The sequence below is a fragment of the Callithrix jacchus genome, chromosome 5 (assembly GCF_049354715.1).
Source record: "Callithrix jacchus isolate 240 chromosome 5, calJac240_pri, whole genome shotgun sequence".
Lineage (NCBI taxonomy): Eukaryota > Metazoa > Chordata > Mammalia > Primates > Cebidae > Callithrix > Callithrix jacchus.
In genome coordinates, this window is record NC_133506.1 from 85652576 (window position 1) to 85679601 (window position 27026).

General features: G+C 52.0%; 1 protein-coding gene across 6 annotated transcripts in view; it reads right to left on the minus strand.

The window, feature by feature from the left end:
* Positions 1–355: 355 nt before the first annotated feature.
* The window catches only part of MAP3K14 (mitogen-activated protein kinase kinase kinase 14), a 53959-nt gene continuing 27288 nt past the window's right edge, over positions 356–27026 (minus strand). For all 6 annotated transcript variants that reach the window (XM_078373334.1, XM_054255921.2, XM_054255922.2 and 3 more), the window contains 14 exons: positions 25605–25674; positions 23843–24053; positions 23071–23736; positions 21513–21650; positions 12514–12643; positions 12163–12294; positions 11544–11648; positions 8427–8590; positions 7811–7961; positions 4537–4890; positions 4227–4333; positions 3662–3806; positions 2305–2405; positions 356–1984 (listed from right to left, as the gene is read on the minus strand). In XM_078373334.1, the coding sequence (XP_078229460.1) occupies positions 1820–1984; positions 2305–2405; positions 3662–3806; positions 4227–4333; positions 4537–4890; positions 7811–7961; positions 8427–8590; positions 11544–11648; positions 12163–12294; positions 12514–12643; positions 21513–21650; positions 23071–23736; positions 23843–24053; positions 25605–25674 (2639 nt within the window). In that variant the 3' untranslated portion in view covers positions 356–1819. The remainder of the gene's footprint in view (positions 1985–2304; positions 2406–3661; positions 3807–4226; positions 4334–4536; positions 4891–7810; positions 7962–8426; positions 8591–11543; positions 11649–12162; positions 12295–12513; positions 12644–21512; positions 21651–23070; positions 23737–23842; positions 24054–25604; positions 25675–27026) is intronic.

Consider the following 27026-nt stretch of genomic DNA (forward strand, 5'->3'; position numbering starts at 1 on the left):
CCCTGTTTGCCTTCTGGTGGTACAGATGCCTGACATGGGCAGTGGTACCAAGCGGGCAGGCTTTGGTGTCCTCCTCCTCCACCCCTAGGCCTGGCAGTTTCTGACCAGGGACTTCTCTGATGCCAATGGTCAAGGCATCTTGCCTAACTGGTCTGAATGGAGAGCCCAGAGGTGGGGCGGGAAGCATTGGGAGGAGCGCTGGGAAAGCAGCCCCACTCAAAGGCCCAAACAGTCCTTGTACAAAACAAGGGGAAGAACTTGAAAAGATTTCACCAAAAAGGCAAAGATGCAGTTGATAGGGTCATGAGGTTCAGCACCAGCAGGCAAGAGCGAGGACTCCCATAGGCTGGAAACATCTGTCATCACCCCAAACTTTATTGCTCACAAAGAGTTCTCAACACCCACACTGCAGTTCTTCATGTGCTGGGGCGGGGCTCTCTCCCCAGGAGCGGTCTGGCTCCATGTGGACAGCTAGACAAAGGCTGCCTTGGCAAGATGTGGGGATGAGCCTCCCAAGGAGTCTCAGTGTCCCCTGCCCCAGGAGGTTGAGGCTAGCAGACACCCCCTGATGATTCACAGCTGATTTAATGCTACCTGAGCCCTGAGCAGCTGCGCTGGAGAAGAGGCTAAGCTGGTGCAATGGGGAAGGGGTGCTATTCTTAGAGAAATCTGGAGGTTTGAGGGGTCACATGCATGTGGACAACTCAAGCCTGTGTCCCTTCACCCCACCTCCTGGCCTGCTGTGCTGTGGCAGAGCCACTGCCCTGTCCTGCTAGAGGGCAGCCATGAAAGTGCTTTGAGGTCATCAGAGTGCAAAGTGCCATCAGCAGTACCCTCCAGCCAGGGGCAGGGCAGGGTGAATGCCAGTGTGATGCTGAGCTGTGCTCTGGGGGACTGGCACTCTGGAGACTGACAGTGGGGCTGGGGCGCCGGAGTGTCTCTGGTCTGCGGTCTTCAGCACTGATCATGTCCATCTGCAGACCGCTCCCATCAGGCACAATTTATCACCATTTTTTACCTTTACAGATGAGGGAACGGAGCGCCAGCGAGTCAGGGGCAGTACTGGGCCTGCAGGGGCTCGGGTGCTGCTCTGGGGCAGAGTGGTAGCCAGCAGCACAGGGGCATGTGTTTGAGACTGAGAACCGTGTCACTAACACAGCTGCTTTGGCCCTTGGCTGAACCAGAGGTCAACTCAGAACCTGTGTTGCCACAATCTGGAACTGCGATGTATTCTACCAGGGAGCCTTCCCGGGGTCACCCATTCCTTTCCTCTACACCCAAAAGGGGTGAGCTGGCCAGGTGAGGCCAGGCAAGGGGGTCAGAGGGCCCCTTAACGTACGAGTGGGCATACCTTCTGCCCTGGTTCTGCACTAAACCTGAGTGTGAACCCTTACACTCAACACCCTCATGCCAGCCTGGAGGGTGAGGGGCTGAGGGGCTCACCCACCCCTTCTGACCCAGGCTGGAAGCTGCCCTCCCGTCTGCCAGCAAATGGTCACTGATCCAAGCAGGTCAGACCAACTCAACTGGAGCAGGGCAGAGAAGATCCTGTTTGTTCCCCGAGGGAACTCCTGCCATCCTCCTTTGTCTCCTCAAGTGGCAGCCAGTGTCTTCCCAGCAGGGTGGGGCAGGACTCAGGTGGGAAATCCTGGGAGGCGTTCTGCTCACCCCCACCTTGCTGCTGCCAGCTTCTGGTCTCACTGCTGAGCCAGGGGTTGGCAGATCCCTGGGAGTGGCTGAGCCTGTGATTCAGGGCAGCATCATGCGCCGAGCGGGAAGGCTGCTTCCGGCAACGTGGAGCCGGCGGCGGAGGGCAGGGCTAGGGCCTGTTCTCCAGCTGGCCATGCTTGACCCTCCAGCTCCAGGCGAAGCTGCCGTCGGGGGCCAGCGTGCACTGCAGGTCAATGCCAGAGTCTGGCACCTCCATGTCGTAGCAAACGGGCTGCCCGTCTTTGGTCACCAAACTGAAGGCTGCGGCTGGGATCTAAAGGTGGAGCAAACCAGTGGGCTGAGGCTCAGAAGCCACATAGAAAGGTAAAGACATCTCCCTCCAGCCAGACCAGGGGCCCTAAGAGCACTGTGTGTCTGTCATTCCAGAGGCACAGAGAATCCCACTTGGCCCAAGGGTAGATCCAGAGGACACCTCCACCTGCCATTCTTGCTTTGAGGCCCTGGGGGACATCTGAGGCCAAGTCCGACTATTCCCTAGAGTGCCATTCTACTTTGAAAGCCTTTCTCCTGGAATGTGGGGACAGGTGCACTGGCTTCTGGGTCTCTGCGTGTCAGAGTGTACCTGCCCCTTACCTGGCTGCTGATGCCAGTGGCGATGTCTCCCACCTTGACTCGGTGGAACTCCCGGATGTGCAGGTGTTCACCATTGAGAGACTGTATTTGGATTTTCACACCTAGAAGGCAGGCAAGGTGACAGTCAGGAGAGCAGCTGCTGGTTCCCCAAGGACCAGGGTCCTGGCAGGGGCTGGGGAACCTTTTTGTTAAAAGTCATTCTGCTCTATGTAAGGGGGGAGCAGTTCTGGCTATGACGAAGCAGCAGAGATGAAATTTAGGCTGGTCTAAGCACAGCTGCATTTTTTTGTTTTGTTTTTGAGATGGAGTCTCATTCTATTGTCCCAGCTGGAGTACAGTGGCATGATCTCGGCTCACTGCAACCTCCAACTCCCAGCTTCAAGTGATTCTCCTGCCTTAGCTTCCCAAGTAGCTGGGATTATAGGCATGTGCCATCACACCCAGCTAATTTTTGTATTTTTAGTAGAGACAGGGTTTCACCATGTTGGCCAGGCTGGTCTCCAACTCCTGACCTCACGTGATCCACCTGCCTCGGCCTCCCAAGTGCTGGAATTACAGGCATGAGCCGCACAGCTGCATTTTATAAAAAATAAAAAATTCAGGCCTGGACAGCCCTAAAGTTATACACCTGCTAGTTCCTCCTGGCTGTCAACACTGGGTATTCGGCCTGAACATTGCGAAGAGCTGGGGTTGGCTCCTATGGGGAAGTTGTATTTCAATTTGGATGCAAAGCAGAAAGGAACTGAACACAAAGATTCTTAGATTATGAGCAACTTAGATTGCTCCCCGAGCTGAAGTGGCCTTTGGCCAGCCATGGGGCCTGATGCCATGAGTCACACTGCCCTAGAGAGGGCCAGAGAACTCGGAGCTGACGAAGGCCTTGTCTAGCAAAGTCACAACATAACGTATGCAATCAAGCGTGAAAATGAAGGAATTATGTTGTCTTTCTCATCTGACCTCAAATCCCACAGAGGGATTCCTTTTGGTGAGTTTTTGATGAAAATGCTCATGGGTCCCATTCCTTTTCCCTTTAGAAGTGATTAATTGCTCATTTTCCTGACTCCAGGTCAAGAGAGACTGCTCTCCTCCCCAACCAAGCTAGTGGGGCCTTCTGGGACTCCATCAGCAACCAATGTGGGGATAATGGTCCCTCACTGCCCTATCAGGAAGGGCTCGTGGGTGATCAGGACCTTTGCTCAAAACCCAGCTTACTGGCCAGGAACCTCAAGTTCTGGGACCAAGGGCCTTCCTCTCCTCGACTGTGCCAGGGGAGGGGAGACACAATCCCTCAATGGCTGTCTAGCTCCAGGCAGATCAGCTGCCACGGGGGCTGCTGAGCAGGTGAATTGGACTGTACCATTGAAATAGCTTGGGGTGTCGGTGGGCCGCCCCCGGGCCAGCACCATGTTCCAGCTGGAGCTTCGAGCCTCGGTCTGGCTGCTCCAGGAGTGTACGCCTGAGCTCAGGGTGTCCCGCGAGCTTTGAGAGGCCTTTGATGGGTTCTGAAACAACAAGGGTGGGCATGGACTTATACCCTTGGGCTCCGGGATCCACCTCCAGTTGGGTCTCATTTGGGGCAAAGGGGCCCTGGGCTCTCCAGGGGTGAGGAGCTGCTCATGCCCTCAGCTGCCACCATGGGGGACCAAGGCCTGCTTCCCCATTTTCTCTGGTAGCAAAACACATTCACTAATCCCAGGAGGGTAGATTTCTATGGTTTCTCTCACTCTGAGAAACCACGACCACCTGCCCTACCCTAGTGAGGACCCTTACCAGAAGGAAGGGGTGACCCACATCACCCTCCCTTTACCCACTACTTGCACAGAGTCCATTCACTAGCTGGACACAAACCTACTTGCTCTGTGCCAGGGCCAGGGGAACCATATACCCCTGAAGCCATGGATTTCGGGCCGCAACCCGCTCACCTTCTCGCTGTCATCTGACAGGGAAAAGCTGTCGATGCTGAGGCATGAGAGAATTTGCTCCTGCTCCTCCAGGGAAAATGGCTGTGACAGGCTGTTCAGGAATAATTCTGCAGGGAAAAGTGGAAGATGGCTGTGAAAGACTGGGAGGAGGCTGGCTGTGTTTTCAGGGGTTCTTCCTGCAGTCTGCAGAAGCTGAGCTGCTGGGGAAGGGGCTGGAAGGAAGTCCACATTGCGGGTAAAGAGGAGATGCGCTGGCCTCTGGGGGCAGCCCAGGGCCAGTGCCCAGGGCTACAACCACAGCTGCCCATACCTATTTCCAGCTGCTGCAGCTCCTGCTCCGGGAAGGTTGCTTTCCGCTCTGGTGAGCTGGGGTTTCTGGCAGGGGCCGGGTCCAGGGAGGACAGAGGTAAGGGTTCCCACATCCCAGACTCCTCTTTACTCAAAGTCAAGGGAGGAGACTTGTTTGGCTCTGGGGGCTCTGGTGGGAGAGGAGGCTGGAGCTCAGGGGCTCTGCCTGTTGTCTCCTTGGCTGGCTGGGGACCTGGGGCCCCTGGCGAAAGCTCCCTTGGCTGGGCATGGAGGGTCTGGTAATAATTGGCTTGATTTGGCGGTGGATGTCTTGGTTCTTTATATTCTCCCCTCCAAGGGCTCTTCAGACCTCCCACTAGAAAACAGAGAGGACACTGGTGAGGGGAAGTGTGCTGTGCACAGGTGGCGGGCCAGGCGGAAGCGGCCTCTCCTGAGTGCAGCAGGCTGGAAGTGAAGAGAGGGAAGACCCTACCCCGGGTCACCATGGGAGGTAACTTCGGAGGGCAGCATGGTAATCTCCACAGGAGGCTTCCTCAGTAAGATGGTCCCAATGTAACAGGGATAGGACTCTATTTCCGTCTTTGATTCCATTTTCCTTTTAGGAATCAGCAGCAAATTCAGAAACTATAGAATCAGTCCCAGATGACTTCGTTAACAAGAGAAGATTGAAAGACAGCCCAGGGGCTACACCAACTCAAGAGTTCCCAGACAAAGTGGCCTCCTGGAATCACAGTCTCTCTTGCCCCATCCTCGGTCAGTATTTCCCCAGGCACTGTTTGTCCTGGCGTGGGGAGAGCTCAGCCCTGGGACCACCTTCATCATTAGCACTACGAGCTGTCTTTGGGGAGGTGCAAGATCTCTCTGATTTTCTTTATTTCGTTGTCATTCCTATAACCATGGCCTTTCTGTACCATCCCTGAGGTGTCATTCTATTATGTTTGATGTGTCATTTTTGATTGGGTTGTATCCTTGCAAAATGTGTGTTGGTTTATTTATCCATTTTAATTTTTTTATTTTTTAAAGACATGAGGTCATGCCGGGCGTGGTGGCTCAAGCCTGTAATCCCAGCACTTTGGGAGGCCGAGGTGGGTGGACCACGAGGTCAAGAGATCGAGACCATCCTGGTCAACATGGTGAAACCCTGTCTCTACTAAAAATACAAAAAATTAGCTGGGCATGGTGGCGCATGCCTGTAATCCCAGCTACTCGGGAGGCTGAGACAGGAGAATTGCCTGAACCCAGGAGGCGGAGGTTGCGGTGAGCTGAGATCGTGCCATTGCACTCCAGCCTGGTAACAAGAGCGAAACTCCGTCTCAAAAAAAAAAAAAGACACAAGGTCTCACCATGTTGCCCAGGCTGGACTCCAGCTCCTGGGCTCAAGCGAGCCTTCTACCTTAGCCTCCTGAGTGGCTGGGACTACAGACATGTGCCACCATGCCTGGCTACTCATCTATTTTGAGTTTACCAAACAGGCATTATGTTCTGGGTCCCATTCTGTGTCAGGTTCTTTTCACTCAGCACCATGGCTTTAGAAGCCGTCCATGCTGCTCTGTGAATACCCAGTGGCTTTAACTGCATGGCGCTCCATGCAGCTTCCTCCACCTTTTGTGTCTCCATCCTCCCAGTGAGGGACCCATCGCACCCTACTCCCCTCCCACAAAGGAAGCTGTATGCACATCCTCAGGCGTGTCCCCGTAGGGATCTGCTGGCATTCCTTTGCCAGTGCACCCAGGGCTAGAGGTCCTTGGTCTGGTGCCCTTCAGAGTGGGTGACCTTGTCCACATGCCCATCAGCAGGACCTGAGTGGTCCCAACAGCCCCATATCCCACCAACTTTCTGCTTTTTTCCAGTCAAATAGCTCTCGAGTGTTACCTAGCCTTATTTATTTATTTTTTGAGCCTGTTGCCCAGGCTGCAGTGGAGTGGGGCAATCATGGCTCACTGTAGCCTCGACCTCCCAGGCTCAAGCAATCCTCCCACCTCCTGAGTAGCTGGGACTACAGGCATGCACCACTATGCCTGGCTAATTTTATTTTCCTTTTCTTTTTTTGCAGAGAAAGGGTCTTGCTGTGTTGCCCAGGCTGATCTTGAACTCCTGGCCCCAAGTGATCTTTCTGCCCCAGCCTTCCAAAGTGCCAGGATTACAGGTGTGAGCCACTGTGTCCGGCCTGGCTTTATTTTGTCTTCTTGGATTCCTAGTGAGTTTGAGTCTCCTTTATGCATCATAACCCTTATGCTACTAGTAAACATATATTTTGTCTTTAACCCCATTTCTGTCATATAACTCCTAAAAGCCTTAGTCTTTAAAGTGATCTCTTTTTATGTGCTAATGGATTAACTGGAGGCTGGCAGCCCATAGGTAGCTTCAGGATGGGGGCTGGTCATCAGAGAGATAGAAGCAGGATTAGAGGGTTGGGACTTTCATCCTGCCATCCCACATACTGGAGGGAAGGGCACTGAGGGTTAAGCTGTTCACCAATGGCCAGTGATTTACTTAATCATGCCTACGTAATGAAGCCTCCACAAAAACCCAAAAGCCCCAGGAGGACAGGGTTCAGAAGCTTCTGGTAGCTGGGCACGTGGAGGCTCCTAGAAGGCAGCGAGCCCTGGAGTTCCACGCCCCCTCCCACACGCCTTGCTCTTTGCATCTCTTCATTTGTACCTGTTGTAATATCCTTTCTAATAAACTGGTAAATGCAAGGAAGGGTTTTCCTGAGTTCTGTGAGCCACTCCGCAAATTAATCGATCCCAAGGAGGGCGTAGTGGTGTCCCTGATTTACAGCCAGTTGGTCAGAAGCACAGGTAAACACGTGGGGCCTGCAACTGGCATGGGAAGCAGGGGCCGTCTTGGGGACTGAGCCCTCCTGTGGGATCTGACGCTATCTCCAGGTAGACAGTGTTGGCACAGAACTGAATTAGAGGACACCCAGCTGGTGTCTGCTGCAGAACTGATTGCTGGCTTGGTGGGTGGAAATCTCCACACATGTGGTCACAGGAGTCTTCTGGGTTGATTGTAGTTGAGTGGGATAGCAGGAAAAGCACTTCGGGTTTGTGTGTGAGTTTTCTCTCCCAATCTCCTGAGTGCTGCTTCTGCGTCAAGGCGTGGCACTGCCGAAATCTCCCAACAACCCTGAGATTGCTGCACCCCCATACTCCAGGGGGGAAACTAAGGCTTTGAGGGGTGCTTTGCTCTGGACCTGCACTCATCTGCCTCCTCTCTCTACCATGGCTCTCCACCCCCCACCCCCGGGTCAGCCAGCATGGGGCTCTCCTTACCTTGCTGTAGCGCCTGGCTGACCTTCCCTCCCAGCTCTGCCGCAGACACACGGTGGATGGGCTCTTTCCTCAGCCCCTCTTGGAGGGCTTGGGCTGTGAGAGGGGCGCAGGAGGGTGGGATCTCCCTCACAGGCGGAGGCTCGCTGGCAATCTGGGGGATAGAAGACAACAGGTGAGGTCTGCCTTCCCTCATTTCCAGGTACCCGGCTGTTACTGCTCTGTGCAACCCCCTGCAGGCCCCTGCTCCTGCTGTGCTGGGGTCTAGCTCAAGGAATGGAGGGGTCTGGGCTGCAGTGAGGACACTTTTCCTAGGAAAAGGAAAAATGGAGCCAGCAGAAACAGGCCAGGGCCAGGCAGCAAGATACCCACAGGAGGGGAGTCCAGGGTATGGACAGAAGAGAACTCTCACCTGTGATAAACTCGGTGAGCTCCTGCAGCTGGATCTCCCCTTGTACCCCTCAGATTTGGGTGGCAAGTATTTGAATTAGGATCCCACATAGATGACAAGGCCTCCCCCTGCTCCATCTGCCCCCGCAGAGCATCCCCTCAAGCCTGCAGCCCAGGCCCCAGGGCCCTGCAGCACCCCCTGTTGGCCATACCAGGTGCCGGCACCCACCTTGAGGCAGAGTGGCCCCCGGAAGAACTGAGTCCAGGGATGGCAGCCATTGAGCATGTGCAGCATCATGCAGCAACTGCTCCAGACGTCCACCTTGGTACCGCAGCGCCTGCCCAGCACCACCTCTGGTGCCATGTGGGTCTCTGTGCCAGGGATGTAGTCCCCTGAGAAGGTGGATGAGACAAAAAGTCACCTGAAATGTTGAAGGGCAGGAGTCTAGGGAGTGGCCACCCCAGTTAATCCTTGGGGTATCTTGAATTTGCCACTCTTAGAGTACTTTTTATTTTATTATTTTTTTTGTTATTTGGGACAGAGTTGTGCTCTACTGCCCAGGCTGGAGTGCAGTGGCGCGATGTTGCCTCATTGCAACCTCTGGTTCCCATGTTCAAGTGATTCTCCTGCCTCAGTCTCCTGAGTAGCTGGGGCTACAGGTGTAAGCCACCATGCCCAGCTAAAATTTTTGTATTTTTAGTAGAGACGGGGTTTCACTATGTTGGCCAGGCTGGTGTTGAACTCCTGACCCACCCACCTCAGCCTCCCAAAGTGCTGGGATTATAGCCAGATTGCGCCACTGCACTCCAGCCTGGCGACAGACTGAGACTCCATCTCAAAAAAAAAGTACTTTAAATACAGAAATAAAGTCTCCAAGTCAAACTTGTAGGGAGGAGCTGAGGGAGGACTCTGCTTGTACAAAGCAACAGAGCATCTGTGATGTGGATTCCGCCCTTTGGACCAAACCCTTAAAGTGCTTTTTGAAAGTGGGGCAGGTAGGCCAGGCATGGTGGCTCACGCCTGTAATTCTAGCACTTCGGGAGGCAGAGGCAGGTGGATCATGAAGTCGCGAGTTCAAGACCAGCCTGGCCAAGATGGTGAAACCCATCTCTACTAAAAATACCAAAATTAGCCAGGCATGGTGGCACGTGCCTGTAGTCCCAGCTACTCAGGAGGCTGAGGCAGAGAACTGCTTGAACCCAGTAGGCAGAGGTTGCAGTCTAGCCTGGGCAACAGAGTGAGACTGTGTCTCAAAAAAAAGGAAAATGGGGTAGGGGCTGGACATTATAAATTAGGTTGTAGGAGGCTAATTACTGGTATGATGTTCCTGAAATAGTAGTAAGGGAAATTTAAAAATAGTAATAGAAAACTTATATGCGTAAAAGACTGAAAAGATAGATGGCAGATGTGAATAAGTTTTTTTCCTGGTGATTTGTATTTATAATTTTTGCTTAGCCCTACTTTCTTCAAAAGATACTAGAAAAGGCTGGGCGCGGTGGCTCATGCCTGTAATCTCAGCACTTTGGGAGGCAGAGTGGGTGGATCACAAAGTCAGGAGTTTGAAACCAGCCTGATCAACACAGTGAAACCCCATCTCTACTAAAAATATAAAAATTAGCTGGGTGTGGTGGTGTGCGGCTGTAATCCCAGTTACTTGGGAGGCTGAGGCTGGGTAATAGAGCAAGACTTTGTCTCAAAAAAAAAAAAAAAAAAAAAAAAGATACTAGAAAAAAAGGTCAGGCAGTGGCTCATGCCTCTAATTCCAGCACTTTGGGAGACCAAGGTGAGAGGATTGCTTGAATCCAGGAATTTGAGACCAGCCTGGGCAACATACAAAATAAAAAAAATTAGAAAAGACATATTTATTTTTTTGTAATAAGAAAAAGCCCACTAAAGTTATTTTAAAAGGGCTTAAAATAACATGGGTGGAGGTCAAGTGTCCATATTAATTTACATCTTCAGAATTCCCAACACAGTCCTTTAACAACACACAATCATATACTTCCAAAAGATTCTTTTTCCATTGGTCAGAATGAAATCATTTTCCTTAATGCTATAAATGAAAAAAGCAGGGCACAAAATTGTGTTATGATGACCCTAACTAGGCACAGGGAAAACAAACGCCTGGAAGGAGTTATCTAAAATATTTGTGATTCGGCTGGGCTTGGAGGCTCACGCCTGTAATCCCAGCACTTTGGGAGGCTAGGCGGGCGGATCGCCTGAGGTCTGGAGTTCAAGACCAGCCTGGCCAACATGGCAAAACCCCATCTCTACTAAAAATACAAAAATTAGCTGGGCATGGTGGCATGCGCCTGTAATCTCAGCTACTTGGGAGGCTGAGGCAGGAGAATTGCTTGAACCTGGGAGGCGGAGGTTGCAGTGACCTGAGATTGTGCCACTGCATTCCAGCCTGGGTGAGAGAGTGAGACTCCATCTCAAAAAAAAAAAAAAAAAATTTGGTGATTCTCTTTCTGGGTAAGAGGAATAGTGAGAATTCTGTTTTCTCTTTTTTTTTTTTTTTTGAGACAAGAGTCTCGCTCTGTCACCAGGTGCCAGGCTGGAGTGCAGTGGCATGATCTCGGCTCACTGCAACCTCTGCCTCCCAGGTTCAAGCAATTCTTCTGCCTCAGCCTCCCAAGTGGCTGGGACTACAGGCGCATGCCACCACGCCCAGCTAATTTTCATATTTTAGTAGAGACAGGGTTTCACTATGTTGGTCAGTCTGGTCTCCATCTCTTGACTTCATGATCTGCCCGCCTTGGCCTCCCAAAGTGCTGGGATTACAGCCGTGAGCCACTGTGCCTGGCCTGTCTCTTTTGTATGCTTAACCCTGTACTATACAGTGGGCATGGATTATTTTAATAATCAGAGAAGTTAAAGAGAGATTTCACTGGCTTCAGAGCCCAGCGGTTAGCTTGGGTAAGTCCTTGCTCACAGGTAAGGCCCCTTGGTTAGCCTGCCCACTGTACTTCCAGCCAACTGTGCTCAGAGGTGCAGGAGAGCTGAGGTCACTGGCTGGCAGGGTACTCCCCTGAAAAGGCCAGACTCCCCTAAAAAGAGGTGCGAAGCCACAGGGGCTCCAAGGCAGAGGCCTGGGATCTAGGGAGAGTCACCCAGCCTTTCCCTTCCCTTCCCTATGTACAGGAGCATCAGCAATGAGCACCTGACATTCATTACCGAATTTACTCTTAACAAGAAAACCCGATAATCACCCAGGCCGTTTGTGGGGCTGAAACACACAGGTGGACCTAAGTGTTCACATCTCAATTCCCATTGTGGAAAGCATGGAAGGTATTTGGGGAATGAATGCACTGGGGGGCAGGGCAGTTGGTGGGGGGGCCTTACCTGTGAGCAAGGACTTCCCCAGGCCATCAGGTTGAAGACGCACAGCATGGCCAAAGTCACAGAGGGCTGCATGGCTCCCATCACTGGACAGGAGCACGTTGTCAGCTGCCAGGCCGCCCCAGGGAGGAAGAGGAACAGGTGAGTCATGCCGGGTCCCAGCCCACCCAGGCTTGGTTTGGCCTGCCCTCCAGTGACAATTTTCTGGCTGACCCCACGTGGCAGCTGCTGCTTCTGACTTAGTTTCATTAGTCGTGGAGGAAGGGAGGAGGGCGTCAATTCAGGCTAGAGGCAGGCGGGATCTCTGAGGGAGAGGGGACAGGAGCAGGGTTTACTCTGGGGAATGCTGCCACTCTGCTTGCCTGCCCCAACCCCATGCCAGGGGTCACCAGTGGGTGGGAGCTTGACCTTAGGTTCTCTGTGACCACCATTTCCAGAAACTCCAGTGCTAGGTTACGGGCTTGGAGAGCATCATTCCCCTTCCTACAGGAACAGCCCTGTCAGCCTGACTCAGGCCCGCCACTGGAGTTGACCAGGCCAGCCCAGAACTGGGAGGAGATCAGGCAGGATGGTATGAGGGAAGAGCCTGCCAGGGAGCAGGGCTGCGGGGCCTGAGCCTTACCTTTGACGTCCCCATGCAGAATCCTTCGTGAGTGGAGGTATTCCAGTCCCTCCAGGGCCTGGCCCAGGTAGTAGAGGGCCCGGTCCTCCGGGAGACAGCCCTGCTCCTTGACCAACTGGCCTAGGGAGCCACCTAGGAGACCAAGGGTCACGCTTTACATGAGGCTTGTCCTGGCCTCCATGCCAGCCAAGGGCAAGAGCACAGGGCAGGCGGTGGACAGCAGGCCTTTCCTGCAGATGCCACAGGGTCAAGAGGTTCACCATGGATGGATCAGCAACCAAGGGCAACTTGGGCAAGGTTCAGGGGGGAACCCTTGGCCCTGAATCTGAAGAGTGGGACTTGGCTCCTTACCTTCCAGAAGCTCCATGAAGATGTTGACCCAAGGTCCTTCCCTCACAGCTCCATACAAAGGGACAATTCTGGGCGAGGTCAATCCTGCACATGCCATCAGCTCCTCTGCCCGAAACGCTTCCAGCCGCACCTGCAAGGGCCCAGAGGCAGCTGTGAGATAGGGTGAGGGGACCAGAACAGAGTCTCTGGATCCTGTCAGGATGCTGGTGCTCCAGAGGCTGCTGCTGTTTGCAGTAGTAATGCAGAGGCCTGGGGGGCCTGCTGGACCCTCAGAGGCTGAATTGTGTGTCCCATGCTCTTAGTATCAGGAGCAACTTCTTGTACTTAATTAAAGTTCTGCAGTGCTGACGGCATGCAAAACAGCCATACTACATTCCTCATCCAGGCTGCTGGCACACTGCCCACCCTCACATCTGCCAAACGCAGAACAGTTTTTCTTCCAGCTAAATATCTGGGCAATTTCTAGGGTGTGGGACCTTTTGCTTATCAGCATCCATTCTACTCTCAGAAGCTGGGTTTCTGACTTATCAGTCAAGAACCAAGATTTGGATGGACTCCATCAGGTACCCTTTTTTCTTTCTTTTCTTTCTTTTTTTTTTTGAGACAGAGTCTGACTCTGTTGCCCAAGCTGGAGTGCAGTGGCATGATCTTGGCTCACTGCAACCTCTACCTCCCAGATTCAAGCAATTCTCCTGCCTCAGCCTCCTGAGTAGCTGGGACTACAGGCACACACCACCATGCCCAGCTAGTTTTTATTTTTAGTAGAGATGGGGTTTCACCATGCTGGCCAGGCTGGTCTCAAACTCCTGAACTTGTGATCCACCTGCGCTGGCCTCCCAAAGTGCTGGGATTACAGGTGTAAGCCATCATGCCTGGCCTCAACACTTTTCTTAACTCTTCTAATTATTTATTTCCCAGAGGACTAAAACGTGCACATAGACAGGGCAGTGTTTATTCTGTTTGCAGTTGTCTCCCGGCATCTGGGGACATAAGGAGGCTCTGTGGAGGGGTTTGGCCAAGGCCACTCCCACTGCCGACTGGTAGGTCCGGGATCCTCCACTCCTTTCTGGAGGGACCAGCCACTTGATGGGAGGAAATAGGCCTTGGGTATAAACACCTTGGGCTTAGATCCTGGCTCGGCCTTTTAAAACAAGGCAGCACACTTCCCATCCATGTGTTTCCACATCGAAACAGCAGGGATGGCGGTATCTACTCCTGGGTAGAGCAAGGATTTAGAAGGATGGTAACCAACACTATGCCTGGCAACCAGTGGGCACTCAGGAAATGCTAGCTCCTCAGTTCCTCCAGCTCACATCAGAGAGGCTGATTCTTAGAATGACACTCAGATTTTTTTTTTTTTTGAGACGGACTCGACGAACTCTCACTCTGTTGCCCAGGCTGGAGTGCAGGGGCACAATCTCAGGTCATTACAACCTCTGCCTTCTGGGTTCTAGCAATTCTCCTGCCTCAGCCTCCTGAGTAGCTGGGATTACAGGCAACCACAACCACACATGGCTAATTTTTTGTATTTTTAGTAGAGATTAGGTTTCACCATGTTAGTCAGGCTGGTCTCAAACTCCTGACCTTAAGTGATCTGCCAGCCTCGGCCTCTGTGGGTAACTCCCCATATAGGCACCGAGGAATGAGAGCTAAGCAGAACCCTGGCACAATTAGGGCCTGAGGAATATCTCACTTTATAGTGTTACTACTCAGTTATTTCCTTTTATACAATCCTTTACATAACCATATATTAGTTTATAGAAATAGGGCTTGACGAATCCCTTTATATAAACCTCTATATATAATCATATAATAGTTAATAATGAGTGCCTAAAGAATAATTCCCTACATATATACCTATATCTCAGTTCATATTGGAGGAATGCCTAGAGTGGACACAGTACAGAGCATGAATTAAGGAATAAGCAGCTTATAATCAGAGGAATGCCTAAGAGTGCAGAGCATGATTTAAGGGAAAAACAGTTATGCCAGGACAAGAATCCATGGCCCAGGTGGCAGCGTTCAGTATTGTAAAGATGCCCGCTGTATGGCAGGCTTGGGGCGAGAGCCACTCCTCCTGATAAAGGAGTTGTAGGACCCTGCTCCAGTTCTTGTGGAAGGCTGCCCTCAGAACAGCAATCCACGTTGGTGACTGTGAACTTTATCAGCTCTTGCTACTATGCTGCTCGAAAAGCATCTTCCCATAGAACTCACTGGAAGCTGCCAGAAGGTGGCGGTAACCTTGACAGCTCTGTCACTGCTATGTGACTTAAAGCATCCTCCTATAAATCTTCTTGGAAGTAATTTGCCCATAGATAGAAGTATTGCATACTGTACCCTCTTCACTGCGCAGGCCCACCTTCAAGACTCGGTGACCTAATGGGGGTGGACCCCTTACTGCACACAGCCCTTGCCTTCATGGGAACGGGCCCCTTGCTGTGTACTGTCCACCTCCTGGCCTAGGTGACCTAATGGGGGTGGACCCCATGTTTTATTACTCACGACTCTATCACTATCCTTAAAGATGATTTCACTCACTGCCCTGTCCCCTAACCTATACCCAATAAATACTCATGCTTCTGGACATTCGGGGCCTTGCCCAACTCTGCTTATAGGTGGAGTGGTCCCCTGAGCCCAGCTGCGTTTTCTTTGTACTTCTGTGTTCTGTCTCTTTATTTTTCGGATCCTGCACCTCAGCACAGCATAAGGCTCACCCCACGACCCTGTCGGGCACCCAGCCCTACATCTGGCTCCCAACATGCCCTACAGGCCTCCCAAAGTGCTAAGATTACAGGCGTGAGTCACCACACCTGGCTGCCTCTTCAACTTCTTAATAGACTTGTCCTCCTTCCCTGCTGCTAGTGGTTCTCATGTAAGCCTAGAGTGGCATCGCCAGGGGGCGCTGGCAGTAACAGAACCAGCTTGGAAGAGATCTCCACAGACTTGCTGACTTGGCAAATAGCTCTGATGCTGTGGGGTTTCTGTACTTTTGCCTATCAGTGGAATATGTCGCCCTTCTGGTTACCTAACATCTGGTTTGGTTAATCGCCTCCCATGAACTTTGACTCTGTCTTTCCAGCTCTGTTGAAAAAGCCTCTGAACCTGAGTTGGAACTAATTCAACCACAGGATTTGTTAGCAAATGTCTTCGGCCTAACCACTCCCAAACTGAGCTGAGGCAGCTGGGGGAACTGCAGAGAACTCAGACGGGTGCCAAATGGATATCTGACACTGAGAAACAAGCCACTGCCACATCTGCAGGACACTGCATTAACTACTCACTCGAGACAGTTTAGCATCAAAGTTCGATCACGCAACATTCCCTTTGATAAGGTATCTCTATGAAGCCAGGTTTATGGAGGTCACTGTGATTAAAAGTACTTCAAGGAGAAAATGTGTAATAGGAAATGAAGGTGGTGGTGTCCTATCTGATTCTGAAACGCACAACAAGGCATATATCCCATTAATAATCTGACTGTTTGCAAATGGAAGGACTCTTTCTTTCAACTTATGTGTTGCTTTTCAAATGGCTACTAAGTTGTCAGGATAAAGACTTATTATTTGACCTCATTGCTTCATAAACAGAACTGTTGGGTATTTGTTTTGGCCTGGGTTGCCCTGAAACAATGACTGAGATATTAACAGGGCTGTGATCCAAAAGAGTTGGGGAAACTTGGCTTTAACTTTGTAGAAATCTGTAAGTCCTCTTAGAGTGTCCCGGCCATGCTAAAAATATTTCCAACCACCCAGACCAAAGCTGGTGGGAGGAGGTACTTCAAAACACAAGGTGCTTTAGAAGTCTGTGCCAGCGGTGAAAGCAGCCCAGCTTTCCAGGCCAGGCTGGCTGCCCGTCTGGCCAACCCTCCTCTCTGAACTTCCGTGTTCCTCATCTGTAAAATGAGGGAGCTGGATTGCGACGAGGGTACTACTATCTAATGTCCACTTATCCTTTCCCAGGCACTGGTGAAGGCTGATCCTTCCTTCCTTCCTTCCTTTCTTTTCTTCATTTCTTCTCTCTCTCTCTCTCTCTCTCATTTTGCTCTTCTTGCCCAGGCTGGAGTGCAATGCCGCAATCTCAACTCACTGCAACCTCTGCCTCCCAGGTTCAAGTAATTCTCCTGCGTCAGCATCCTGAGTAGCTGGGATTACAGGCGCCTGACATTACATCAGCTAATTTTATATTTTTAGTAGAGATGGGGTTTTCCATGTTGGTGAGGCTGGCCTCAAACTCTCGATCTCAGTTATCTGCCCACCTTGACCTCCCAAAGTGCTGGGATTACAGGTGTAAGCCACTGTGCCTGGCCTGGTGAAGCCTTTTCTAAGCATTATTTAGATCTTATAATAGTCTATAAGTTCATGGGATCATTATCCCTATTTTATAGATGAGGAAGCCCAAGCCTGGACAAATAATTAGCCCAAGGTCACTGGGTATAAAGGATCACAGCAAGTCTTTTACTTGGGCAAGTCTGACTCCTGAGCTGCCACCAGCTACTCTGCCTCCTGAAGGCCTTCCATGCTGATCTTTTTTCTTTTTCTTTTTGAGACAAGGTCTCGCTCAGTTAGCCAGGCTATAGTGCAGTGACACAATCACAGCTCACTGCAGCCTTGACCTTCCTGGGCTCAAGCAATTCTCCCATCTCAGCCTCCCAAGTAGCTGAGACTAGGTGCTATGCCCAGCTAACTTTTGTATTTTTTGTAGAGATGGGGTTTCGCCATGTTGCCCAGGCTGGTCTTGAATTCCTAGGCTCAAGTGATTCTCCCAACTTGGCCTCCAACATGTTGAGATTACAGATGAGCCACTGTGCATGGCCTCCATGCTAATGTTTTAAAATACATTCAGGAGCGAGTATCCCCAGGTGGCAGCACTCTGCAATGAGCCTACTGCCTGTTCCAGAAGCCACTTCCTGCCCTCAACTGCCAGCATGCTGGACACCGGGGACCACTTTTTCCTCCTTGAACCTCCCTCTTGTTTTCTTTGGTATTCTTATCTGTTTTATTCCATCAATTAAAAAAAGGCATAAGAGCGATTCTATAAATTCTTTTGAAGATTTCAGGAACAAAATCTATGTGAAAGGAACTACCACAGTACTGAGCACAGATGCCCAATGAATATTAGAGGTTCCCGCCTTGTTTTCTCATCACCATCGAGGTATTCTCCCCTTGATCTCTATGCTGTTTTCCTCCTAAACACGTGTCCAGGACTGAAGGCTGCTCACCTGTGCCCCAATATAAATATTTATCCCTCATTACAACTCCAGTTCCTTCAGGTCAGGCCTGTGGATTTCACATCTCTGTCCCCAGCCCCTGCAGTGTCTGGCACAGAGCAGGTGGTTGGTGACAGCTGGGTTGACTTGGCCAAAGCCACATTATCCCAGATCAGCAGCAGAGCCAAAGCAAAGCTCCCAGAACTCCACACTCAAGCCAGATGTTCTAAAAGGAGTGATTCTTTACAGACCCCTCTGAGAATCTGGCAGATGATATGAACTATCCTTCAGAAATGTGATTGCCCATACATGCAGCACAGAAACACTTTTTTTTTTTTGAGATGGAGTCTTGCTCTGTTGCCTGGGCTGGAGTGCAGTAGCACAATCTTGGCTCACTGCAACCTCCGCTTTCTGAGTTCAAGCAATTCTTCTGCCTCAGCCTCCTGAGTAGCTGGGATTACAGGCACGCGCCACCACACCTGGCTAGTTTTTAAAATATTTTTGGGATTTCACTATGTTGGTCAGGCTGGTCTCAAACTCCTGACCTCAAGTGATCTGCCCGCCTTGGCCTCCCAAAGTGCTAGGATTACAGGTGTAATCCCAGGTGTAATCCCAGCACTTTGGGAGGCCAGATCAAGCCATCATGCCCGGCTTGATCTTACTTTCAATTGCAAACAAATATAGGCTCATTATAAAAGAATTCAAATGATTCCAAAAAAGCCACAAAGTCTCAATTCCTCAATCATATTCTCAGAGGTAACTGCCCTTTGTCAGACATCTTTTCAGACTTTTAAAATTTCTTTTTTATTTCTATATATTTTTTAAACTTTTTTGTAGACATGGAATCTTGCTATGCTGCCCAGGCTGCTCTACAACTCCTGGCCTCAAGCAATCCTCCTATCTCAGCCTCCCAAAGTACTGAGATTACAAGCATGACCCACTGTACCCAGCCTGGATTTTTTATGTGTGTGTAAACAAGTAGCTGTTTTTTCTATTAAAAAGGGATCCTGGTGGGGCACACCTGTAATCCAAGAACTTTGGGAGGTTGCCCAGGAGTTTGAGACCAGCCTGGGCAACATAGTGAGACCCTGTCCTCTACAAAACATAAAAAATTGGCTGGGTGTGGTGGTAGCTGTCTGAAGTCACAGCTACTTGGGAAGCTGAGGTGACATGATTGTTTGGGTCTGTGGGGCTGACACTGCAGTGGGCTGCAATCATTCCACTGCATACCAGCCTGGACAAAAGAGCAAAATCCTGTCTCAAAAAAAAAAAAAAAGAAAGAAAGAAAGATCAAACAAAACCTTAAAAAGAGAGAAGAAAAAGCTGGGCATAGTGGCTCATGCCTATAATCCTAGCACTTTCGGAGGCCGATTGCCTGAGCTCAGGAGTTCAAGACCAGCATGGGCAACATGGTGAAACCCCATCTCTACTAAAAATACAAAACAATTAGTCAGGCATGGTGGTGTTGTCTGTAGTCCCAGCTACTTGGGAGGCTGAGGGAGGAGAACTGCTTGGACATGGGAGGTGGAGGTTCCAGTGAGCCGAGATCCTACCACCGCACTCCAGCCTGGGTGACACAGTGAGACTTTGTCTCCAAAACAAAAACAATAACCAAAAAAACTGCCTCAAAGCCTGGACCCATGGCCAATCAGCACCTGGATCAAGATGTTCTAGGAGGAGGATGAAGGGAGTGCTGGCACCACTATGTGATGTCTCACATCCTGGATTCTCCCCAAGGAGCATCGGAGGTGTGGGGACTTGCTGTGACCTGATGTGCAGCCTGACCTCTGATGCATGGCCCTCTCTCAGTCCCCACCCCCTCATCAGGGAGCTGTTTCTCATGCTCTTCCAGCTGAAAACCCTAAAGGACACTACTGCCTTGAGGGAAAGGAGGGGCTGTCTGCCTATCCAAAGGCAGCTCTGCGGGCTGCCGAACAGCCATCCCCACTGAATTCCCCTGGGTGGAAAGAAAGTGGCTCTGCAAGTGGCCAGCTCTGGTGGGCTTGAGCTGCAGCTACTGTGCTGAGAAGTCCAGGCCTTGTGCTTGGAGCTCTTCCGACTGCCTTGCAGCGGGTGCAAGGGGCGAGACATGGAGTATTTGTGCTCTTCTACTATATTAGGGTTGTTTATCTTGTTGCCTGGGACTCCGAGGTCCTCAGCAGGGGAACAGCTGAGAAGCCCAGTGACTAAGCTCCCAGTGCTGGGTGCGTGTCTCTTCATACTCTCACACCCTCCTCCCACCACCTCTCAGGAGGGACAGCTGAGCGTTCTCTGGTAGCCTGGGGAGGGGAACTGCAGCTGAGCAGGTCAGGCACATGGCCTTGGCCTCCAAGTGGAAGACGATGATCCACACTGGCAGGAACTCGGCAAGAACTCAGCACGCACTCACTCAGCACTCAGCGTGCATGCACTCAGCACGTGTGGCCAGTCGGGGCTGGTGAAGGCGGAGCTTTCGTATTTGACGCAGTGTGTCTTAAGTTTGGGGTGGTACCTGCAGATACTCCCCTCGCTGTTCTCACCATCCAGCCCAAGTAGACACCAGGGAAGCCAGGTGTATTCACATCCCAGCTGCCTCCTCTCCCCTGGAGGCCACAGGCACCCCCGACAGTGGGGAGAGTGTCTGCTTGGAATGGGGCCAGTGTGTGCCAGGCTTCTGTGCTCTGGCTACAGTGAGCATCTGCTGTGTCAGGTTGGTGCTCCAAGTCTTGGATTTTGGAGCACTTTAGATTTTGGGTTTTCAGACTGGAGATGCTCAACCTGTATTTGTTGCTCTCCTTTTTGGGATCGCAGCGTCTCTGACACAAGCCACCTGAAACCAGGTTTATCTCTGAGCTTACTTCACCCTGCCCAAAGGGCCAAGGTGAGGGGCCACAGAAACGTGCCTTAGGTCCTGGTGCTGGCTTTGAGGCCAAAAGCTTTGACCGGGTACAAGGTGGCTTCTAATCAAGGTGATCTGAGAGTTGGGGGTGGGGGAAAATTGGTGACAGGGAGCAGGGCTGACACCCATGAGGCCTGTGGGTCTGCAGCCGTCACCGATCCCTCCGGGGCCCGGACAGTGTGATCTGACAGGAGGCCACACTGTCCTCTCTGCTCTCATGTCTAACGTCAGTGAGATGAAGGAGTGGGAGAGGTGATTCACATCTTTGCCTGTACTCAAAACTCTAGTACCACAAATCTATCTTCTTTCCTCTTCTTCCTGAAAAGTGGTTCAAAGCCGAACTCTCAGGTCACACAGACCTGGTCTGAATCCGGGTTCTGCCACCTGGCCAGTGACTTCCTCTCTTGCCAAACTGCATCTCCGCAGCGTGTCTGCTCCGCAGGACTGTAGCACACCTGGCCTACAGGAGGCAGAGCTCCATCTCCGGCAGATCTGCTCGCTCCCACGGAGGCTGGCCTCCTCCTGGAAGCACCCGACAGTGGAGACTACTGCCTTCCCTCTCATCTGGCCCAGGTCGGGGGGTGGCCCCCTATGTGATTCAGGGGTTTTACCGCAGCATGAATTTCATGACGCTCCAAGCACCTCCCAAGTTCAGACTTGCCCCTCAGGGCCCTGGCTGTATTGAGATACCAAGGCCACGCGTCCTCTCACACACACACATGCCAAGGGCAGCGGCCAGGCCAGGACATGTGACAGGCTCCCTTCCCGTGCCAGCCAACCTCGGGTGGCTAGTGACAGCAAGCTCTGTTCACAAGTCAGACGCACGGCCACCCTGTGACTGTCCTTGACAAAGCGGAGGGAACACACCAGGACCCCTTCCTGGCTTCCTTCTTCACTCAGCCCCCAGCCCTGGCATACCTTTTTGACAGCGCACTGAAAGCCAGTCTGCTTGTCCTGCATCCTGTGCACCTCTCCGAAGGAGCCTCTGCCCAGGCAGGGTTGCTGCGTGGCCCAATGGACTTCTTCTCGGTACTCATAGTCCACTGGCTTGAGTTTCTGGGGTTGGCAGGAGAGAGAGGCCGGTTTTAGTGGTCAGGACAGCAGAGGGCTACAGGGCTACAGTAAGGAAGGCTCTCCAGCTGGTAATCTTGCCAGGGCTGCTGAGCTGAGCCCTCATAACCAGGTAGCCCTGGGGCAAAGGCAGGGCTCTGAGCCAGACAGCACCAGAGAGGGGGTAGAGGAATGAGGTGAAGGCAAGGTTCATGGGCTGCGGCCACTGATTGTTGTGATGAAAAACATCCCAGACGTGTGATGGTGAAACAGAAGCCAATGACCTTGACACTGAAAAAAGCAAAACTCAGGAGCTAGAAGGTAGAGGGAAGGGAGGAGCAGTGAAGTGGGGCCAGGGTCAAGGATGATATTAAAAGTAGATGGAGAGGCTGGGCATGGTGGCTTACACCTGTAATCCCAGCACTTTGGGAGGTCAAAGTGGGCGGATCACTCGATGTTAGGAGTTTGAGACTAGCCTGGCCAACATGGTAAAACTCTGTCTCTACCAAAAAATACAAAATTAGCCTGGCATGGTGGTGCACACCTATAGTCCCAGCTACTTGGGAGACTGATGTGGCAGAATCACTCGAATCCAGTGAGCTGATATAGTGCCACTGCACTCCAGCCTGGGTGACAGAGTGACCCTGTCTCAAAAAAAAGAAAAAAGCAGACAGAATAAGATGGCACAGTGGCTCACACCAATAATCCCAGCACTTTTGGAGGCCACTGTGTGAGGACTGCTTTAGCCCAGGAGTCTGAGACCAGCCTGGGCAACACAGCAAGACCTTGTCTCTACTTAAAAAATTTAGCTGGGTGTGGTGGTGCATGCTTGTAGTCCCAGCTACTTGGGAGGCTGAGGCAGGAGGATTGCTTGAACCCAGAAGATGGAGGTTGTAGTGAGCTATGATTGTACCACTATATTGCAGCCTGGATGACAGAGTGAGACTCTGTCTTAAAACACATACATATTAAAAGAAAAAAAAGTGGTTGGCTGGGATAAAACCCAGAAATCAAAGTTTGATAAAATCATTTAAAGTTATAAAATTATTTGGGAAGTGAACAAGTGGAGAAAGGAAAGGAGGTGGGTGAAAATGGGTCCCATCCCCATCTTCCATCTCAGGAGGCCATGACAACACTGGAGGCAGTGGGTCCTGGCTGATTCCCCTGGTCCTCAGCATATGTATTATTCATGCAGTGCCCACATTCAGCAAGCCGGGGTGACCAACCAGAAGAACTCAGAACAGAAGACGCTAAAAAGGCTGTGAAAAGTGAGGTTGGTGGGTGAGATGACACTTTCCATCCACAGTCAGCATTGTCCTACTGTCTGATTTGTCACCACAGGCATGAGTGACTGTGATAAAGACAGAAAAGCATACCCACAGGTTGCTGGTGGAAGGACATATACAGGTGCTAGGGGATTAGTTACCTCAGTTAGCAGGACACCCTCGCTGTCCTCAGTTTTTGGGCTGGGCTCCCAGGGCCTGAAGCCCCCTGCTGCCCAGGTCTTGGCCAGGCTGGTCAGGCTGTGAGCCTGGCCTGAGCTCACGCTGCCTTGCAGAGCATGCACCAGGTATTCCTCCACAGAAAACTTCTCATGGGCACCGCGAGATGGGCAGCTGGGTTCCAGGTGTGGGCCAGGCAGGGGCTTCTGGCTGTCTACACAGGTCAGTTTGCTCAGGTATGGGCCAGGCAGGGGCTTCTGGCTGTCTACACAGGCCGGTTTGCTCAGGTGTGGGCCAGGCAAGGGTTGCTGGCTGTCTACACAGGCCAGTTTGCCCAGGAAGGACTCTAGGGTGTGAGGTTTCCAGGGCTGGAGAGGGTGGAATGGGAAGGGATGGGGTGGTCTGCTATAGGGGAAGGGGTGTGTGGTTGGGGGCACGGGGCCTCTGTCCTGGGGGTGGTGCAGTTTCCACACGTGGTTCAGACACTGCAGGGGGCTGATCAGTTTGTAGAGTTCCGATCGAGGCAGAGCTGGCCGTAGGCCCTCGCCAAGCTGCTTGAAACAGAGTTGGCCAAGGCCTGGTTCCTTCAGAGGCTTGGTGAACTGTGGGGTGTTTCTAACATATGGGGTACCGAGTGGAGACTCATCCTCCTGCAGGGGAAACACAGCTGTCAGCACACAGGGCCAGGCCCAAGGCACAGCTCCATTTCTGAGGCTGCATGAGCCCAGGGTCTGGGCAGTCGGCGGAGGGTCTCACCTGCACTGGGACAGTGCAGCTCTCCTGCTCAGGGGTCCTGGGGAGGGGTTTGGCCAAGGCCACTCCTGCATGAGCCAGGGACTTTGAGCTCTTCTTCTTCCGTTTCTTCCGGGCTTTGCTGCGACGCTTTCCCTTCCAACACACATGGGCCGTTTTGCCCTCTGTAGCATGGGCCACATTGTTGGGGATCTGATCAAGACTCTCAGACTGGCTGTCAAAAAAGGGACAGATCTGCATGTTGAGCACGAGGAAGCAGGAAGACAGAATGGTACAGATAGCTGTGTCTGGGCTCCTGAAGACCCAAGGCCAAATCCCAGCTTGCCATTCCTTGTGTGAACGTGGCAAAGTTTCTAAACCCCAAGGAGCCTCAGTTTTCTCACTTACCTCACTTATAAAATGGGTTTGGTATTTTCTGCCATGCAGGGTGGAGATGAGGCTTCAATAATTTAATTCACTTAAAAAGCCTAGCTCAGTGTCTGCCCCCAAAGCAAGCTGCCAAGAAGCCGTGCTAGTTACCATGGTGATGGGGCGCAGGCTCCGCACTTCTTGGGGAGAGTAGAGGAGCAGATATGGCTTGCTCACTGCTCTCCAAGGTGAGCTGCCCCTGGGGAGTTCCCAAAAGGGGGCCACGCTCATGGCAGGCACTCTCAGCTTGGACTGAGACAGCTTGTTTCTGTTGCCTCCGGACGGAGGAACAGGTGAGGCTGGTCACCTCCATTCTCTTAGTTCCTGGGGGTCCCTGGCTGCTGTGGGAGGTGACAGCCTGGGCTGCTGCCTGGTACCGGGGAGGCTACTCTTCTCTGCTGGCCTTGGGGCTCATCACTACCATGGCTCTAACTGGACTGGGATCCCTGCCAGGTATTAAAGGGCCTGGCAACAGAAGGATTGCTACAGAACAGCTGTGGAGCAGACCATGGCTTCAGCCACCTCCCTTGGCCTCATCTTCTGCCCCCACAGAGGCAGACTCACAGCAGTGCCAGGGACCAGTGGAGGCCTACAGGCTTCTCTCAGACAGCTGAAAGAAGTGTGTCTTTCAGAGGCTCCTACCCTGGGCCAAAAGGCACCCAGGACAGCGGAAGGAATCCCACCAAACGCTGAGCATTCCTTGTTCCAAGGCAGCTGCCCTCCCCACAGTCTTATCACTACCAGGTTCCAAACTCCAATGATACAAAAACCCGCCTGGTGATGGGGAGGGAACTGTTTCTAACTCAAACTCGTGCTCCAAAAAATCGTCTGTGGGGGAATGCGGAGCCTGGGAAGACTTCCTTTCCATGAGGCCACCCTGGCTTCCTTTCCATGAGGCCACCAAGTCGGTCTGCCCCCTCCTTTTCCACCACCCGCATCCCTACTCGGTGTATTTCCCAGGAGAAGAGGTGCCAGCAGGTTTCTCCCATAGAGGACAGTGGAAGGGCCCCCTGCCCTGCACTGACAGCCACGCAGGAGGGGGAAGCAGCTCCAGTTCCCAGCACCCTCCCTGTTGATGGGAAACGAGGGGGTGCATTAAGGACTCTGAGGAGAACAAAAATAAAATGTCAAGTTGATGTGGCCCAGAGGCAGTCAGCCACAAGCTGTGAAAAGCCTTTGAAAAGCTTATTTGGCTGAGAGAGCGGCTCAGCCAGGAAAGCCTGGGCGAGTTCCAGGAGCTGAAGCACAGGTGCTGAGGGGGGGAGCCCAGGGTCAGCAGGATTGGCCCAGGCAAGCCCTGGGGACAAGGACGCTGGGACCCCGCCTTCCCACTCAGGCTGCTCTCCCGCTTCCTTACCTGTACTGTTTGGACCCAGCGATGAAAATGCGTTCTGAAAATGTGGGGCTGAACTCTTGGCTATTCTCGCCTAAAGGAAAAGGAGTTCCATTAGCAGAGAGGAGAAAGAACAGGAATTCAGCACTTAGGGGAGTGCTGTCTCAGAGATCCCTTCTAGCGCACTCCTTCCCCTCCTTTGCAGACAACCCTGTCTGGCAGTCCCCTCCCCACCAATGCCTCCTTCCTGCACTGTTTCCCCTGCTTCCCAGCTTAGTGGTCAAGAGCAGACCATGGCCCCAGCCACCTGCTCTGAAATAGCCATGCCTATAGCATGGGGATCGTAGGGAGCCTAACTCACTTCCTTTAAAGTGAAGTAAGATGATCTACAGAAAATGCTCAACACAGTGGCTGGCGCATAGGAAAACGGCTCGATAAATACCAGCTATTATGTATTTATATTTGTATGTACATATAAGTGTGGATTATGTATGTGTATGTTTTTTAAAAAAATTATTATGGCTGTGCATCATGGCTCACACCTGTAATCCCAGCACTTTGGGAGGCTGAGGCATGCAGATCATGAGGTCAGGAGATCGAGACCATCCTGGCTAACATGGTGAAACCCTGTCTCTACTAAAATTACAAAAGATTAGCTGAGTGTGGTGGCACATGCCTGTAATCCCAGCTACTTGGGAGGCTGAGGCAGGAGAATTGCTTGAACCCGGGAGGCAGAGGTTGCAGTGAGCCGAGACCACGCCACTGCACTCCAGAGTGAGACTCCGCCTCCAAAAAAAAATTAATATGTCACTCACTGCATTTTAGTTTTTATTCTCTCATCTCTCCTAAAAAAACAACCAGGAGAAAGTGGGAGACGCGGGCAGGATGTGCACGTGTGGAGAAATGCCTGCACGGCAGTCTAGCTCTCCAGGTTCCAACTCAAGAAGCTTCCTGGGTTGAGGGAAGGTGTTGAGAGGACTCCTGGCCCTACCCAGCCCTCCTCGGAGTTTCTGTCTCCAAGGGAAACCACCATTACTAGTCATCATGAGGCATCATGAGTAGAAGCAGAAAGGACCAGATCAGGCCTCACCCTGCCATGGCTGCCTGCCCCAGGACTGGCCCAGCAGGCTCAAGAGCATGATGCTTATTACTGGGGGTGGGGCCGCCTCTAGGTAGAAGGTGGTGAAGGGCCTACAGGCCCCAGCGGGGCTTTCCAGGAGACCTGGCCTTTCCTGTCTGGGGCCTCTCCAGACACTCGGGCTGCTCAAGATCACCGCAGAAGGTTGATGGCCTGCTTGATGATTCTGCAGCATCCCAAATGCTCCTGCCTCTCACCTCTTCCCCTGCTCCAGCCATGCTGGGCACAGCTTCCACTTACCACATTCACCATCTGTGCACTTTTACAACCCCACTTGCCACTGATTCTCGGTGTGTCTCGTGAGAATC